The sequence below is a fragment of the Somniosus microcephalus genome, chromosome 20 (genome assembly GCF_052327205.1).
Source record: "Somniosus microcephalus isolate GS21.2 chromosome 20, FLI_Smic_1.0, whole genome shotgun sequence".
NCBI classification, from domain to species: Eukaryota; Metazoa; Chordata; class Chondrichthyes; order Squaliformes; family Somniosidae; genus Somniosus; species Somniosus microcephalus.
In genome coordinates, this window is record NC_141006.1 from 15,019,985 (window position 1) to 15,036,567 (window position 16,583).

Genomic DNA, 16,583 nt, shown 5'->3' on the forward strand with positions numbered 1-16,583 from the left:
AGGTGAGGTGAGGTGGAAGGAGAAATTGTCACAGGACTGTACAGCAACAGTGGGATTTTCTTAAAGATATTGCAAAGGTACAGAATAAGCATATTCCATGAAAAAGAAAGAAACCACTAGTAATTAAAGGATGTCGTGGATAAATAAAGAGGTTGGAACCGATTAAAACTGACGATATAGACAGAATTTCCTCGGGGATTCTCCCTATCAACTTTGGCAAAAGATCGGTGGAAAGCTTGAAACCGGAGCTACAGTGGTCAATCAGGAGAATTGCTGGGGAATTCCCAGCGTATAAGCATAATAATAATGCAAAACTTAAAAGAGAATATGAGGAAATAAGAAGCGTTTACGATAGGTTTAGGAAAGCTAAAAGGGAGAATGAAAAACATTTTTCAAAAAACATCGAAAGGAACAATAAAAATTTTACAAGCACATCAGTAAAAAGAGAATTATTAAATGTGAATGGGACCCCTGAGAGGACAGGACTGTTGATGTATATATGATGATCAAAAAATGGTCGAGGTATTTAATAATTACTTCACATGGGGTCATTACTAAAGAGAAGGATATCGGAGAGGAGGTGAATCCTGAAGTAGCAGAGAGTGAAGTGGACAATATTACAATGGATTAAAGGAAAATTTTGGATAACTTACTTACACAGAATTACATAGAATTTACAGAGTGCCATTTGGCCCAACAGGTCTATGCCAGTGTTTATGCTCCACATGACCTTCCTCCCACCTTGCTTCAGCTAACCCCATCAACATAATTCTTTTATTCCTTTCTCCCTCATGTACTTAACTAGCTTCCCTTTAAATACATCTATGCTGTTCACCTCAACCACTCCCTGTGGTAGCGAGTTCCACATTCTCACCACTCTCTGGGTAAATAAGTTTCTCCAGAATTCCTTATCGGATTTATTAGTGACTATCTTGCATTTACGGTCCTCCAGCTCCTCCTGACCCACAAAAATAAATGAAAACTGGGCTGCTCTCCGACTGGACTGGCAGCTGGTACTGGTGTGTGTGCGGCACATGCTCTGCCCAGTGTTTCAGAGTGGTTGGATGTGGGTAGGTGTGTCCCACAGGGATCAGTTCTGGGGTCCTTTCTGATCACTGTGTACATCAATGATTTGAGCTTGGGTCTAGAGGGAATGGTATTGAAATGTGCAGATGAAACCAACATAGGAGGCATAGTTTATTCTTTAGAAGACCGAAGGAAGCTGCAAAGGGATATTGGTAAGATAGGCTAAAAAGTGGCAGATGGAATTCAATGTCAGTAAGTGTGAGGTGATACATTTTGGAAATAAAACAACAGTAATTATACTCTGAATGAACCACCTAACCTAGGCTCGAATGCTATGGAAGAGCAGAAGGAATTGGTGATATAGATCTACAGGACATTAAAAGCAGCTTCTCAGGTTGATAAGGCTGCAATAAAATTAATGATTGAGTATTGAGCCCCACAATATAAGGTGAATATTCAGGATTTAGAGAGGGTACAATGCAGATTCACTAGGATGCTGTCAGGTATGAGGAAATACAAATACAAAGTAAAATTGGGGCTTTTTTCTTTAGAACAATGCAGATTATGGGCGATATGGTAGAAGTGTTTAAAATGATGAAAGAATGGGATTGTTAGATAGAAGCAGACTGCTTCCACTGGTTGAGGGGTGAAGAATGAGGGGTTATGGATACAAGATTAAATGTAAGAGATTTAGAACAGAGAGCAAAAGAAACGTCTTCATGGAGAGTTGTCAGGCTGTGGCACTTACTTCCAGAGTTACTGGTTGAAGCAGTATGTCAGCTTTTAAGATTAGATTGCATAGGTGGATGAAGGAAAAGGGGACGAAAGGATATGGGAACAGGGTGGGTAAATGTGATTAGGAATATATGCTTGTGCGGAGGGAAACGCCAACACAGATTGGTTGGGCCGAATGGCCTGTTTCCGTGTTTTATGTTCTAATCGAGGGACTCGGATGATTCTTATACATATATATGGAACAATTGATACCTGGGAGTGAGTTACAAGTTGGAATCTAATGGCGGGGACTGAGAATTGCACCATCTTCTTTTGGGTTGAAATTGGGCATTTGTACTGGTGTTTAGGGGGTTGGGGTGTTCACTCTCATGCCAGCCTATTCCTCTCTCACCCCCATAGATTTTGATTCATCGCCAATCTGATGGTTTTAAGAAGTTTATTATTCTGCACAGAAGCTGAGGTACGACCTCTGTGACGTACATGCTTGCTGATTATTTTCTGAGCATTTCAAGTGTCCGCATGGGGTCGATTGATATTTATGGCAAGGTAAATACAACTTAAAGGTGTCATTAGTGCAGCTTTATCAGACGTACATTGCATTGAAATTTCACAGATGCAACACTTTTTTAGTACAGAAAAAAATGGCTTAGTGTTTTTCGTTCTGTACGCTCAGCAAATGTACTCGATAGAGCCACCTGAGTAATCTTAAACAAAAATTAAACCATGACAGTTATCACAGAATCACAGAAAGTTATGTTATATAAATGTAATAAAAGTGTTGCGTATATATAACTCTCCTGTATTTATTCTACAATACTCTGGGTATTACTTAAGTACAACGCTCCTGTACTGATTATATAATACAAACGTGTCTTATGAAGGCACAACACTATTGGAAACATCGATCTATTAGATACTAAAATCGCTGTGTGAGTTGCATCTTACCATTTCAAATTACAGTGAAGCCTCCTATGCCAGGCTCTATTGATGGAAAACTGATTATAAAACATATAACTACAGTAGCAGTTACACCTTTTCCTGGCGCTATGACAGGGGTTTTCAATGTTAAATGTTACAAGCCGTTAGTTGCTATAACAACAGCAACAACACAGTATACTTCCCGACCGTCCCCCACTATTGGGCACCATTTTGGCACCGCTTTCACCCTCATATTCAACAGCCCATCCTCTCCCTGTTTTGGCCACTGTCTCTTTCCCAAACCCCACTCCCCCACACCCACTATCTTCTTAAACCCCCCACACCTGCTACCCTCCAAATGCCCCCAAACCAAGTGACATTTACACCACCAATTCCAACCAAATCCGCGCCCCCCCCACCTCCCTGCACTGAGCCACACTCCGGTGCTGCCCCTCAAATATCGACCAGTTACTCAGCCCTTCCTGGCCATGAGCAACATTGGGGTGACTTTTAACACAAAAAAACAGGTGGGTTGCAGATGGCGGGGGCCGGGGAGAAGTTAAAGTTTTAAAAATCTATATCCCGACCCCAACCCGGCCATTTTCACCCTTTAACTCAGGCGGGATGGGGGGCGCACTGCCAGGAGGCGGGTTGGCATTTTAGATATGATAATGAGACCCTGAATCCTCTGCTTTAACTTGCTGTGTAGGTTTAACTGCAGCCAGTCAGGAATCCCAGACCTCGGATACCCGGTAGCTGCAGCGAGGCAAGCACAGCCTCGGGGAGCAATTCTTGTGGGCCGGGACGAGGAGGACTGCTTCCTCCCGGCCCCCCAAGCTCCTCCACCAGCCCGCCCCTCCCCGGCATCAGTGATCGGACCGCACCCGGGGATTTGAACTCACTCCCGGGGTCGAGGATCGGACCCCGCCCACCCCCACCAATCAAACCCCGCACCTACCTGTTGGTTGCGGCCTCTCCTCCAGCGCTCCCTGCCCAACTGGAAGCCAGCTTTTCAATCAGGCTGGCTTCCAGGCGGGGAACCTGCTGGTGACATCACACGCATGCTCACATGGACTTCCGGATTTCCCCCCGCACCGGGCAGGTCGGAATCTTCAAAATCCAGCCCATTATGACTGAAACCCCACCCCCCACCAACTAGGTAGCACTTTCTTGCAGTTCAACCCCCATCCCCACATTGAGCAGCACCTGGTCCCCACCACCCCGCCCCCCCACCAATGTAGCAGGGGCCTCACCTTTGCAACACCACCCCACCCCTCCGCCACTAAATATTATTTTAGCAACTGTCCTTTCTCTCCCTGCTTTGGTCACTTTACCCCATCACGTGCTCCACATTCCCTCCACAGAGAATCATTGTTGACCCCGTAACACTCCCACACACTGAGTAACATTTTTTCCCACTGAACCCCCACCAAGTAAGGCAATGAATAAATCGAGCCCCAAGCTCACCACCCCGCCACCAACACCACCAATCCCCGGAACAGCAAAATAATTGTTGGCATATTGTTAACCTACTCCCCTACTGGCAAGAGAAATGAAATTTGGCCCTCTCTAACTTCCCCCTCCCCACTAAGCATGAAATCTTCTCTGGCCCAAGGCCCTCCTCCTCCAGAGAGCATCAAAATGGGTCCTGGGAGCTGTCTCCCCACCCCATTGCCACAAATCATCTCAAATCCTCCTACTCTTCCTCATCCCCTCCCTGTCCTCCTCAACCCCCTTCACCCGTCCTCCTCACCCTCAATTCACTCCCATCCCTGTCCCCTCCTCCCAAACGTCTTTCCGCATCCTCTTCCCATTAATCTGCCCCCTCTCCTCAATCCCCATCCACCTCCTCCATGCTGGTTACTACTCTAACTCGCTCCACCACATACACACAGCATCTGACATTTGCTTTCACTGAACTTCCTTTCAGTGCTCATCCTTATTCTGATCCAAGTGACTGGTTAATCGTGTGATGATGTATAATTAAGCTGTGCAACATGGATATATCTCATTTCTCTTATTTGGAAGGAGGAGCGCATGCCAGGGGATTTCAGAGATGCCGCAATCGTGACCATCTTTAAGAAAGGTGATAAGTCCGATTGCAGTAATTACAGAGTAATCATCCTGCTGTCTGCCACAGGGAAAGTCATCGCAAGAATCCTCCTCAATCGCCTTCTCCCAGTGGCTGAAGAGCTCCTCTCAGAGTCGCAATGTGGATTCCGCCCACTAAAGGGCACAATGGACATGATCTTCACCACACGTTAACTACAAAAGAAATGCAGGGAACAGCACCAACCACTGTACATGGCCTTCTTTGACCTCACAAAGGCCTTCGACACCGTCAACCGTGAGGGATTATGGAGTGTCCTCCTCAAATTCAGCTGCCCTCAAAAGTTTGTCACCATCCTCCGCCTGCTTCACGATGACATACAAGCTGTGATCCTGACCAACGGATCCACCACAGACCCAAATCACATACGGACTGGGGTCAAGCAAGGCTGTGTCATCGCACCAATGCTCTTCTCGATCTTCCTGGCTGCAATGCTGCATCTCACCCTCAGTAAGCTCCCCTGGAGTGGAGCTAAACTACAGAACAAACGGGAAACTGTTCCAACCTCCGTCACCTCCAGTCCAGATGCATGGTCATCGCATCCTCTGTCATCGAATTACAGCATGCAGATGACGCTTGCGTCTGCGCACACTCTGAGGCCAAACTCCAAACCATCGTCAACACCTTCACCGAAGCATACGAGAGCATGGGCCTTACACTAAACATCCTCTACCAAGCTGCCTCTGTCACACAGTACTGCTCCCCGATTATCAAAATCCATGACCAGGCCTTGGACAACGTGGACCATTTTACATACCTCGGGAGCCTACTGTCAACAAGGGCAGATATCGATGATGAAGTCCAACACCGCCTTCATAAGAACATAAGAACATAAGAAATAGGAGCAGGAGTAGGCCAATCGGCCCCTCGAGCCTGCTCCACCATTCAATAAGATCATGGCTGATCTGATCCTAACCTCAAATCTTCTATCACTCTGCATCCACCCGAACCCATGTGATCTCCCGGGAGAGGCGAAAAACCAGATAAAGACCCAATGGCCAATTTGGAGAAAAAAATCTGGGAAATTCCTCTCCGACCCATCTCGGCGATCGAAATTCTTCCAGGAGATCACTCTGTCCCTATATTTTCTACAGTACTTACCTTCTGTAAAGGCGATCTCCATCCCAGCCAGGAACAGGAATAAAACCATCTCCTGAAATCTAACACAGAATTAGAACACAGTAGGAGCAGAACAAGGCTACACGGCCCCTGGGCCCACTCCACTACCCACAGGGCCATGACCATTCCGAACCTAGACTCATGTCCAATTTCCTGCCCGCTCCCCGTAACCCTTAATTCCCTTTACTTCTAGGAAACTATCTATTTCTGTTTTAAATTTATTTAATGATGTAGCTTCCACAGCTTTCTGGGGCAGCAAATTCCACAAACCTACCACCCTCTGAGTGAAGAAGTTTCTCCTCATCTCAGTTTTGAATGGGCAGCCCCTTATTTTAAGATTATGCCCCCTAGTTCTAGTTTCACCCATCATTGGGAACATCCTCACCGCATCCACCCGATCAAGCCCCTTCACAATCTTATATGTTTCAATAAGATCGCCTCTCAGTGTGCCAGTGCATCCTTTGGTTGCTTGAGGAAGAGAGTGTTTGAAGACCAGGACCTCAAACCCAGCACCAAGCCCATGGTCTACAGAGCAGTAGTGATACCCGCCCTCCTGTATGAGACATGGACCATGTACAGCAGGCACATCAAAGTACTGGAGAGGTACCACCAAAGCTGCCTCCGCAATATTCTGCAAATCCATTGGCAGGATATGCGCACCAACGTCAGTGTTCTCGCTCAGGCCAACATCCTCAGCATCGAAGCTTTGACCACGCTCGATCAGCTCCGATGGACGGGCCACATCGTCCGCATGCCCGATACGAGACTTCCAAAACAAGCGCTCTACTCAGAGCTCCGACACGGCAAGAAAGCCCCAGATGGGCAGAGGAAACGCTTCAAGGACACCCTCAAAGCCTCCTTGAAAAAGTGCAACATCCCCACCGACACCTGGGAATCCCTGGCCCAAGACCGCACAAAGTGGAGGAGAAGCATCCAGGAAGGCGCTGAACACCTCGAGTCTCTTCGTTGGGAGCAAGCGGAAGCCAAGCGCAAACAGCGGAAGGAGCGCACGTCAACCCAAGCACCCCACTCACCCGCCCCTTCAACCACCGTCTGCCCCACCTGTGACAGAGACTGTAGGTCCCGCATTGGACTCATCAGTCACCTGAGAACTCATTTTTAGTGTGGAAGCAAGTCATCCTCGGTTCCGAGGGACTGCCTAAGAAGAAGATAATTAAGCTGTGCAACATGGATATATCTAATTATTAAGGCTGTATAATTTGTCATGGAAGTCACTGATCCTATAATTTTAATGTTTTTGGGTGGGAAATCTGTGCTAATCTCACCAAGTTCCTTCCTTCAACAGAACACACCCAGATACTCAACCTCTTCCCAACCACCTGTCATAGTCCAGACTTTCTCCATCCCAGCCCCAATTTCTGGTGCTCTGCTTCTCCCCACTTGTAGTTGCAGGGACAAATAGGAAATAGAAAAGGTATAAAACTGAAGAGTAAGAAAAGGAAAGAGTGACAAAGAGAGATCGAAGCAGAAGTGAAGGATGGGAAAGACAAAAAAGATGTAGAAAGAAAGAGAAAAACAGACGTGGAGAGAGAGAGATAGAACAAAATATAGGTTATTTAGTGACGGCAAAAGATGTCCCTGATTTTCTGTTACTTTTTCCTATGGTTTCTATGACATTCTTACCCTGACGAATCAATGATTTTTCCAAAAATTTACCATGACCAAATTGCAGCCCTATAATTATACTGTAGTGACTGTAACAGTTGGAGATGTCAGTTTTCCAAGGAAACATTCACATTGTTCACAGTTGACTATACTGAACAGATGCAGTGCTGTATGCCTGCATGAGGTTACCTATTTTTATTGTCACTAGCTTTTTCACTATTCCTTCTAGGGCCACTAACTAATCTTGTGGTGCAAGGGCAAGTGAGAGAGAGATAGGGAGGAACACTGAGCAGTGGCCACTTTTGAAAATCTCCCCTGCTTTGCTGATTTGTGATGGGACATAGTTCCATGGGAATGACCAGTTCCTCCCTTAAGTGGCCATTCTTCATTTGTCTGACGACGTGTGTTGGAAGGCATATTTGCCAGCTGGCCTGATGTGGTCTACAAATGACATGGACACAAGTTCATTTTCCAGTACACATCATTGAATAGCGAGCAGGAGTGGCAACCCTGACTGATTTTGTTCCTACTTGATATCAGGAACGCTGAGGTTAATTGCAGCAGCCCCACTGATTCCAAGATCAGCTGTCTCAGCACACAGCAGGAATTAAATCTTAGCCTTTACTGATCTGCATAACTTGGCACTACATTACATTGTGCAGTTGCTGCCACTGGACCAACTTCTTAACCACGTGGAGGGATGGAACAATCAATAGTCTAGAATATTCCCTGTCTAGCAACAACAACTTGCATTTATATAATGCCTTTAACGTAGTAAAACATCCCAAGGTGTTTCACAGGAGTGTAATCAGGCAAAAATTGACACCGAGGACAGGTGACCAAAAGCTGGGTCTTGTCTTAAAGGAAGAAAGGTGGAGAAGCGAAGAGGTTTGGGAAGGGAGTTCCAGAGCTTAGGGCCTAGACAGATGAAGGCACAGCCGTCAATGGTGGGACGAAGGAAGTGGGGTATGCACTAGAGGCAAAAGCTGGAGGAGCACAGAGATCTCGGAGGGTTGTAGGGATGGAGGAGGTTACAGAGGTAGGGAGGGGTGAGGCCATGGAGGGATTTGAACATGAGGATTTGACCACTATTGTGAGGGCCCCATCACCACAGGTACTGCAGTGGCTCAAGGAGAAGGCCCACCAACACCTTCTCAGAGCTACTAGGGATGGGCAATAAATGTAGCCTTACCATCATCACCCATAGCCCAAGAACAAATACAAACCCCAATCCACTCTGGCACCTGCCAATTGTCCAAGTAGACAATGGGATTGATAAAAGCCTGGGAGCAGGTCACCTGACCACCCTTTCAGCCTGGGAGCAACGGGATAGAAATGCAGCTTGAAGGTAGCACAAAATGGGAATTCAACAGCATAGAAGTCAATGGAAAAGAACTGGGTGTAAAATGAACTGGCGATTCGCTATCACCCCTTTTGCGCTACTGCTCAATAAATTTATAATTATAATGTGTGCAGAGGAAAGGACCAATTTTTTTTCTAAAGATAAATCCTGCCACTTTTTTCACCTCTTTCTGCACATTTTTCTGCATATGAGCCTGACAAGTACAAAAACTAGCTCAGAAGTACTAAATTCAATTCTTACCAATAGTTTTACTCTCCATTTTAATGGATTGTGGCAAAAAAATCCCTTTAATAATGAACCACTTAACCAGTCGGAGCACATTACTCCACCATCTCCTACTCATACTCACCGGGCCCCAAATTCCTAGGAGGCGATTCTGCTGACGCAAGTGCAGCGAATTGGAAACCCCATCCACCCTAGCCCCTGGCTAGAGATTCTGTCTAAAATCCCTGGGAAGGGCTCATGTGCATGGCCAGGGGGGAGGAGGGCCACCCTGAACCACCAGTGGAATATCAGAGCTGAGGAATGGCACTCCAACTGTGCAGAGACAGCCCAGTGGGGCCCCAAAGAAAAGTGTCCTCTAACTGCTTCTAGTCCAATGGAGCAATTTTACCTAGACTGCCCTTTAACGGCCTTTTCAGAAATTGCCCATAATCTCTACTTTTGTCTCTTAAATTCCCTCCATTTGGCACAACCTGGTATCCAAAGCATAGGTCCTCTAAACTGATTTACACTTTTCTCTAAATTGGAGGGAAAACCTAAAATTCTAAGCCAGACAAAATGGTGTAACACGAAAGGTGGGGAAAATATCAAAATATCCTGTCCCTCTCCAGAGCTATGGAGCACAATCAGCTGAGGTAGAGGACCGTGGTCATCCTGAGTCACCAGCAGTTGCTGAACTGTGACAACTACTTTAGGCAAAGTCGAAGACTATGTCAGCAGCAATGGAAACATCCCCTTTGCTTGAAGATGAACGCTGAATACCTCAGTCTTCCTGCATCATGAAGGGTCAAGCTTCAACATTCTTACAACTGGGATTGCCTTTCCGGCACAAGCTAGCCGCACCATGGAAAATGCTTGAGTTTTAAATAGGTTAAGAGAGAGACAAAAATAATGGAATCCTGGTGAAACCGTGAGACTGAGGATTGAGAACTGAAGGCCACGGCACTCAAATTACTGGAGGGATTTATGTGATTCTGTTTTAGGTCAAAAAAACACAAGTGAGAAACACTTTACCGGAGTAAAGTATTTCAGATCAGCAACAACAACAACTTGCATTTATACAGCACCTTTAAGATAGTAAACATCCCGAGGTGCTTCACAGGAGTGTAATCAAGTCAAAAATTTGTCACCGAGCCACACAATGAGATATCAGGACAGGTGACCAAAAGCTTGGTCAAAGAGGTAGGTTTTAAGGAGCGACTTGAAGGAGAGAGGTAGAGAGGTGGAGAGGTTTATGGAGGGAATTCCAGATGTTAGGACCAAGGCAGCTGAAGGCACGGCCGCCAATGGTGGGGCAATGAAAATCGGGGATGTGTAAGAGGCCATGATTGGAGGAGTGCACAGATCTCGGAGGGTTGTAGGGCTGGATGTGGTTACAGAGATAGGGAGTGGCGAGGCCATGGAGGGATTTGAACACAAGGATGAGAATTTTAAAATTGAGACAATGCCGGACCAGTATATAGCAGAAAAATCCGAGTTGAAGTAGAGAAAAAAATAGCAAAATGCACTAAAATATAAAAGGGGTTTCTTGCAGTCCAAATATACAAATTTAAAAGCAGTAAGTAAGCAGTGAGTAAATAAAAACCCCACTGGGGAAGGAGAGAGGATTTTTCAGTGGGGAAACATTAGAGAGCTGCTGTTAAAGACAGGCGAAAAAGAACTGAAAGCAAAGTTCATAGCGAGGTTATATAGATACAGGGAGGGTGCAGGAGGTTATCTGGTTCCTGAATGATGGAACTTCTTAAAGGGTTTGTCACTCAGTGGTTGTCCCCTCATGGATGACAGGCAGTAGGCTGAATGAATGAATGAAAAAGTGTGGTTAAGTGCTTCTTGAACTTGACCATAAGACTCCTGCAGAGCTCACTGTGGGAGATCTGAAAGTATTGGCAAATACCATTGGTTTGCTCTGATTTAATATAAAGGTCACAGAAGCATTATGTTCTGTGGACACCTAGTACGCCAGGCAGGGGTTAGGTACTGTCAAGTGCAGATGCAATAGCAGTCTTAGTTGCCAATGTGAAGACGGACCATCACCCCCAGTATCAATGTCTGTTTCCTCTGTATTAACCCCCCTGGTACATTTAGCAAATGTAACCTGATCAATATCACCTCTTCAACTTACTTCTAAGGAGCCCATAGACCCTGATGATCCTGGCTTGCTGCGTGGCATGGTCCTGCTCCTGTCAGCAAGTTCAGACGCCAGAATGTGCCTCACTGAAGGGTGCTGTTTGAGGGGTACACTCCGTGGGTGCTTAAGAGTTCCATAAGGTTGATTTAAGTTAAAGTTGATCTGATCGACTGAGACAAAGTTAGGATAAATCTCTGACTCAACTGGTTGGTTCCCAACGATATTGTGCCTGTTGTCATCCACATTGATGTTCAACTTGCTGTCCTCTTTGATGAAAGGCTTTAAGCTGACAGTGCGTCTCGGGAGCACCATGTAGTCACCTTCCAGTGGCTGCTCCTGTGCCCGCCTCCACTTCATGTCCACTGGCCTCAGGGTGTTCTCTGTGCACAGATACAGCGTTCCCCTCAGCTCGCTGTTGTTTTCTTTTTTGGCCGGTTGTTCGTTCAGTTCATTCATACCAGACATCATGTTGTGCAACTGATGCATAGGAGGCAACTGGACCAAGACATTTCCCGGTGGGATGTTTCCTGGAAGGGTTGAGAAGTTCATCCCTTCACTGTTTATATTCAGCTTTTCATCTTCCTCGTCATCCAGCGAAATGCGAGACAGCGTTCCGGTAATAGTCGCAGGATTGCAAGTGTTAACTTCTTTGAAGAGCACTAGGGATACAGAAACAATAAAAGAAATGTCAGTTGCCAACAAAATGCTTTGCATCCTTTTCAGTCTGTTGTATTTGAAGTTCATTCTTCTAAATTGCTCTGAACAGGATTTACCTTGCTGAATAGGTGCAGTTATTCAGTTCAGGTGTCAGCCATGGCTCAGTGGGTAGCACTCTCGCCTGTGAGTCAGAAGATTGTGGGTTTAAGTCCCTCTCCAGAGACTTGAGCACATAATCCAGGCTGACACTTCAGTGTGATACGGAGGGAGTACTGCAATGTTGGAGGTGCCGTGTTTTGGATGAAATATTAAACCGAGGCCCCGTCTGCTCTTTCAGGTGGACGTAAAAGATCCCACGGCATTATTTGAAGAGCAGGGGAGTTCTAAAAGAAAGAAAGACTTGCATTTATATAGCGCATTTCACGGACATCTCAAAGCGCTTTACAACTAATGAAGTACTTTTGAAGTGCAGTCACTGTTTTAATGTAGGAAATGCGGCAGCCAATTTGCGCACAGCAAGGTCCCACAAACAGCAATGTGATAATGACCAGATAATCTGTTTTTGTTATGTTGGTTGAGGGATAAATATTGGCCAGGACACCGAGGATAACTCCCCTGCTCTTCTTCGAAATACTGCCATGGGATCTTTTACATCCACCTAAGAGAGCAGACGGGGCCTCGGTTTAACGTCTCATCTGAAAGACGGCACCTCCGACAGTATCTCCCTGTTGTCCTGGCCAATATCTTTCCCTCAACCAGCATCACTAAAACAGATTATCTGGTCATGATCACATTGCTGTTTGTGGGACCTTGCTGTGTGCAAATTGGCTGCCGCGTTCCCTACATTACAACAGTGACTACACTTCAAAAGTACTTCATTGGCTGTAAAGCACTTTGTGATGTGCTGAGGTCATGAAAGGCGCTATATAAATGCGAGTCTTTCTTTGTTATAACCATTAAGATATTGTGTTGTATTGCTGGATCTCCTTTGCTTTGATAATTCGTTGTGCCATTGCATTTCTTTAAAGGTTACCATTTATGGAAAGTTTGCACTTTGAATAGAAAAAAAATTCATTGTGCACGCCACCAAAAAGCTTCAGAAGCGAGAAAGAAAGCCTGAGGCTGATACATGTTGCAGGTTCTTGATTCCTAATGTTTAATTAGACCTCATATTGTGTAGTTTAAGATAATAAGGTTTGAGCTTCGAAATTGCTATTTTTTTTCTCTCTGATTGATATTGTTTTCCACTCTTGCTTTACTTGTAGCTGATTTGCAGGCCAGTAAAATTACAGTTAGTGTAGGACTCGATGGGCCAATGGCCTCCTTCTGTGCTGTACTATTCTATGATTCTACAACAGCAGGCAGTTGCTAATTACCGTAGGTGGGCTCAGGGTTGCAGACTGGAGTCATTAAGGACTGAATCACTTAGAGTAGTTGAGATCTGAGGTTGCCTATTTTCAGAAAAAAATGTTTTAAAAGCAGTAAGGAGCTAGGAAGTGCAATGCTGGTGCGGAGACATTTACTTATTTCTAGTGCTGTGGACATTTATTTAGTTATAAAATGGAAGCAGTAGGAATGAAATTTAAAAGATTCATTTAGTGGAAAAAGATGATTTTTTTCCCGAACATATTTAGTTTAAATGTGAGGAGCAGATAGCACTTGTAATGGGAGCTTGGAGAGCTACTTATTTATTTCCAGCGGGGGTCGGGGGAAATGGCCATTTAAGTACTTATTTCCCAGCCAGACAGCCAGGGGAACAACAGAAGGAATAAATAGAACAGATTGCTTGGAAAGGTAAAAGTCAGAAATAATTAAACGTTAGCAGTAAAATGCCTCAATTTCTGGAGCTGTGAGCAGCAATGTTGGAAAGCAGCCATTTATTTACTGCAATCAGCTTCTGGCAGTGAAGAGAGCAGAAGTACAATGGCGCCACCAATGGAGGAAGTGTGTATTGCAAGCTTACCTGTTAGAGTGTTATCTTGTCCATTGAAAGTAATGCTGTTAGTGTCACACAGATGTTACTGAAATTTGCCAGTTGTCACAGAAGTCTTACTAATTGTCACAATAGTGACAAACTCAAAGATTCTAATATAGTAAATTGATAGAAGGCAGTGGGGTAGGGACAATCGCAACTCCTGTGGAGTTGAAGGAGTACTCCTGCTCCTCCTGGCTCCACAGGATTTTTTTTTGTTACTTACCTTATGCCTACCCTACTCAACCCCAATGAATTTTGAAAGTGAGTCCTTTAAAAGGCCTAATTTACATATTTGGGGCGCATTAAAAAAGGGCCCCATGAATTTAGCAGTGGGACCAACACCTGCGTGGATTGGCTTCAATCCGTCCCACTGCTAAATTAGTATGCTTTGCCCCTGTTTTACGCCTGAAAAACAGGCACAATGCATACCAATTTCTATCCCATAATGTTTTATAAAGAAGTGGACATGGTGTAGAAATGGTAATGATAAGCGACAGGATAGCATTTAAGAAAGGGTGTTGCTCTTGTGATCATTTAGGATATGATGTGAGAGCAGTTTGGGGTACTGGGGACGTGAGCTGTATTGTGGGGTAGTGAGTAGTTCAGAGAATAGTGAGCAGCTGCTGTATGAGAATATTGAGGATTTTTTGAGGGGGGGAAGGTTAGTTAAGATAGAGAATTGAGAAGTGAAGGCATATGGAGGGGTAGTGAGGAGTTGAGGAAGTAGGGGGTTCTGTGGGTAGTGAGTATTTGGGGAAATTAGGGTAATCACAATTAAGGCGAGCAGTGTGAGATAATAAGAATGTAGGTAGGGGAAGTGAGCAATTGTACAAGAAGTAGTTAGTGGGGATAAAGTAGTGGGTATGGGTGTAATGAGCAGTTGAGGGGGTGGGACGTGAGCACTGGCAGTGGGTATGGGTGTAATGAGCAGTTGAGGGGGTGGGACGTGAGCACTGGCAGTGGGTATGGGTGTAATGAGCAGTTGAGGGGGTGGGACGTGAGCACTGGCAGTGGGTATGGGTGTAATGAGCAGTTGAGGGGGTGGGACGTGAGCACTGGCAGATAGGGCAGCCAAGGAAGGAGTGGGTATCGATGGGGTAGTAATGGGTATTGGGAAATTGGTCGAGGCAGAGTATAGCATGGGATTTATGTGAGGATTGCAGTCTGAAAAGACTATAAATGACTAGGAGTAGTTAGAAGGAGGAATGGATACAGTGGACTGCAAGGAGAAGCGGAGAGAGACAGCCTGATTTTATTTATAGAGCTGTCATTATTTAATTAATTAATCAATAAGCACACACCCACTTCCCCCGAAGCCTAATTTTATTCATGGAGCAGCTGTTTAGTTTATTTAATTAATTCAAAAACCTACTCCCCCAAAGTCTAATTTCATGTCGTCAGGTACTATTTATTTACTTAATTAATTTGTCAAAGCCAGATTTCATGTCATTAATATACTTGCTTGCTGGCCTATCGCAAGCCAATTCAACTTAATTAATTCAGGAGGTCAAATGAAATTGGCTTATAATTTTTAAAATATTAAAAACATTAGGAAACACCTTAGAGTTAGCAGGAAAAGAGCTTGCTGTGCCGGGATGGAGACCTGGGAGATGGAGTTTAGAGGCACAACAACATTACCAGCCATTAGGAGGTGTGAATGACAAGTAATGCTAAGTGCATCAGTACAAAAGTATTTTTAGGCATTTTAAAAAGGTGTTACCCAGCTGTTCCATTGCACTGTGGGAGCCTGATTTAAATATGTTAATTAAGTGCCCCGCCTCTCCAAGATGGGACACTTGCACGCCATGCCACCCTCCACTGTAAAAATGGTGGCAGGTGGTTGGGGTCGCCTTTTGCATTTTTTAGGGTTTAAACCCGCCCCCCCCGACCTCCTCCCGCTTGTCGTGCGGGAGTTAATATCGAGGCCAATAAGTTCAGTGCAAGTGTTGTTGAGATTAACTTGATTTCTGCTGTAGACTTATGTCTACGCCTTCTAATTCAGACGCCACTTACTCTTTGGTCCAAGTAACTGTTCTAATGTCTCCATTAAAAAAATAAAGAAGTTGACACAGGACTGAGAAACGCACGGAAAAAGTTCCCTGGAGATGGATACCTTCTAAAGGTTGGGCACAGAGTGTACAGTGGCAAGGATGGCAGTTTGTGCCCAGAATGGTAGGTGGCTCAGGCCTGCTGTTGGGAGTGGGAGGGAGGTAGGAACTGAGTTGTGATGCCTCTTGGTTAATGGTTAATGGTGGGGAGAGGATTCAACAGTCATGCCATTCCAGGATTGGAAGCACTTCTTACCTGACTGGCAGGCCAGGTCCACGTCCTTTTCAAAATCTGTCTATAAAAAGGTAGCAGGAAACAAAAAAATACAATAAATTAGAGACATAGGCCCAGTAATTCGGGTCCCAACGCGTGAGTACGCACGGGGTACCCACGCGTGGACCCGATGGAAGTGCCGGTTTCTTGCATGCACAGCGCATGCGCGGGAGAACGGCACTTCCGGTCCCCTGAAAGCAGGGGTTAAGAGGTGAAACGCGTGCGACGTATGAGGCAGCGCGTGCGCGGGAGAACGGCACTTCCGGTCCCCTGAAAGCAGGGGTTAAGAGGTGAAACGCGTGCGACGTATGAGGCAGCGCGTGCGCGGGAGAACGGCACTTCCGGTCCCCTGAAAGCAGGGGTTAAGAGGTGAAACGCGTGC

The 16,583-nt window shown here is 45.5% G+C and overlaps 1 protein-coding gene across 10 annotated transcripts in view; it reads right to left on the bottom strand.

Annotated features, from left to right (window-relative positions):
- The window catches only part of LOC147103064 (adhesion G protein-coupled receptor B2-like), a 1,231,153-nt gene that overhangs the window by 57,454 nt on the left and 1,157,116 nt on the right, over window positions 1–16,583 (bottom strand). For 9 of the 10 annotated variants that reach the window (XR_015072890.1, XM_085962346.1, XM_085962351.1 and 6 more), the window contains 2 exons: window positions 16,184–16,223; window positions 11,242–11,906 (listed from right to left, as the gene is read on the bottom strand). Coding sequence is in view for 9 of the 10 variants with exons in the window: in XM_085962346.1 (XP_085818472.1) it covers window positions 11,242–11,906; window positions 16,184–16,223 (705 nt within the window). In the remaining variant the exon portion in view is untranslated. Of the gene's footprint in view, window positions 1–11,241; window positions 11,907–16,183; window positions 16,224–16,583 lie in introns of those variants that run through there. The other variant, XM_085962352.1, reaches the window with a different exon arrangement.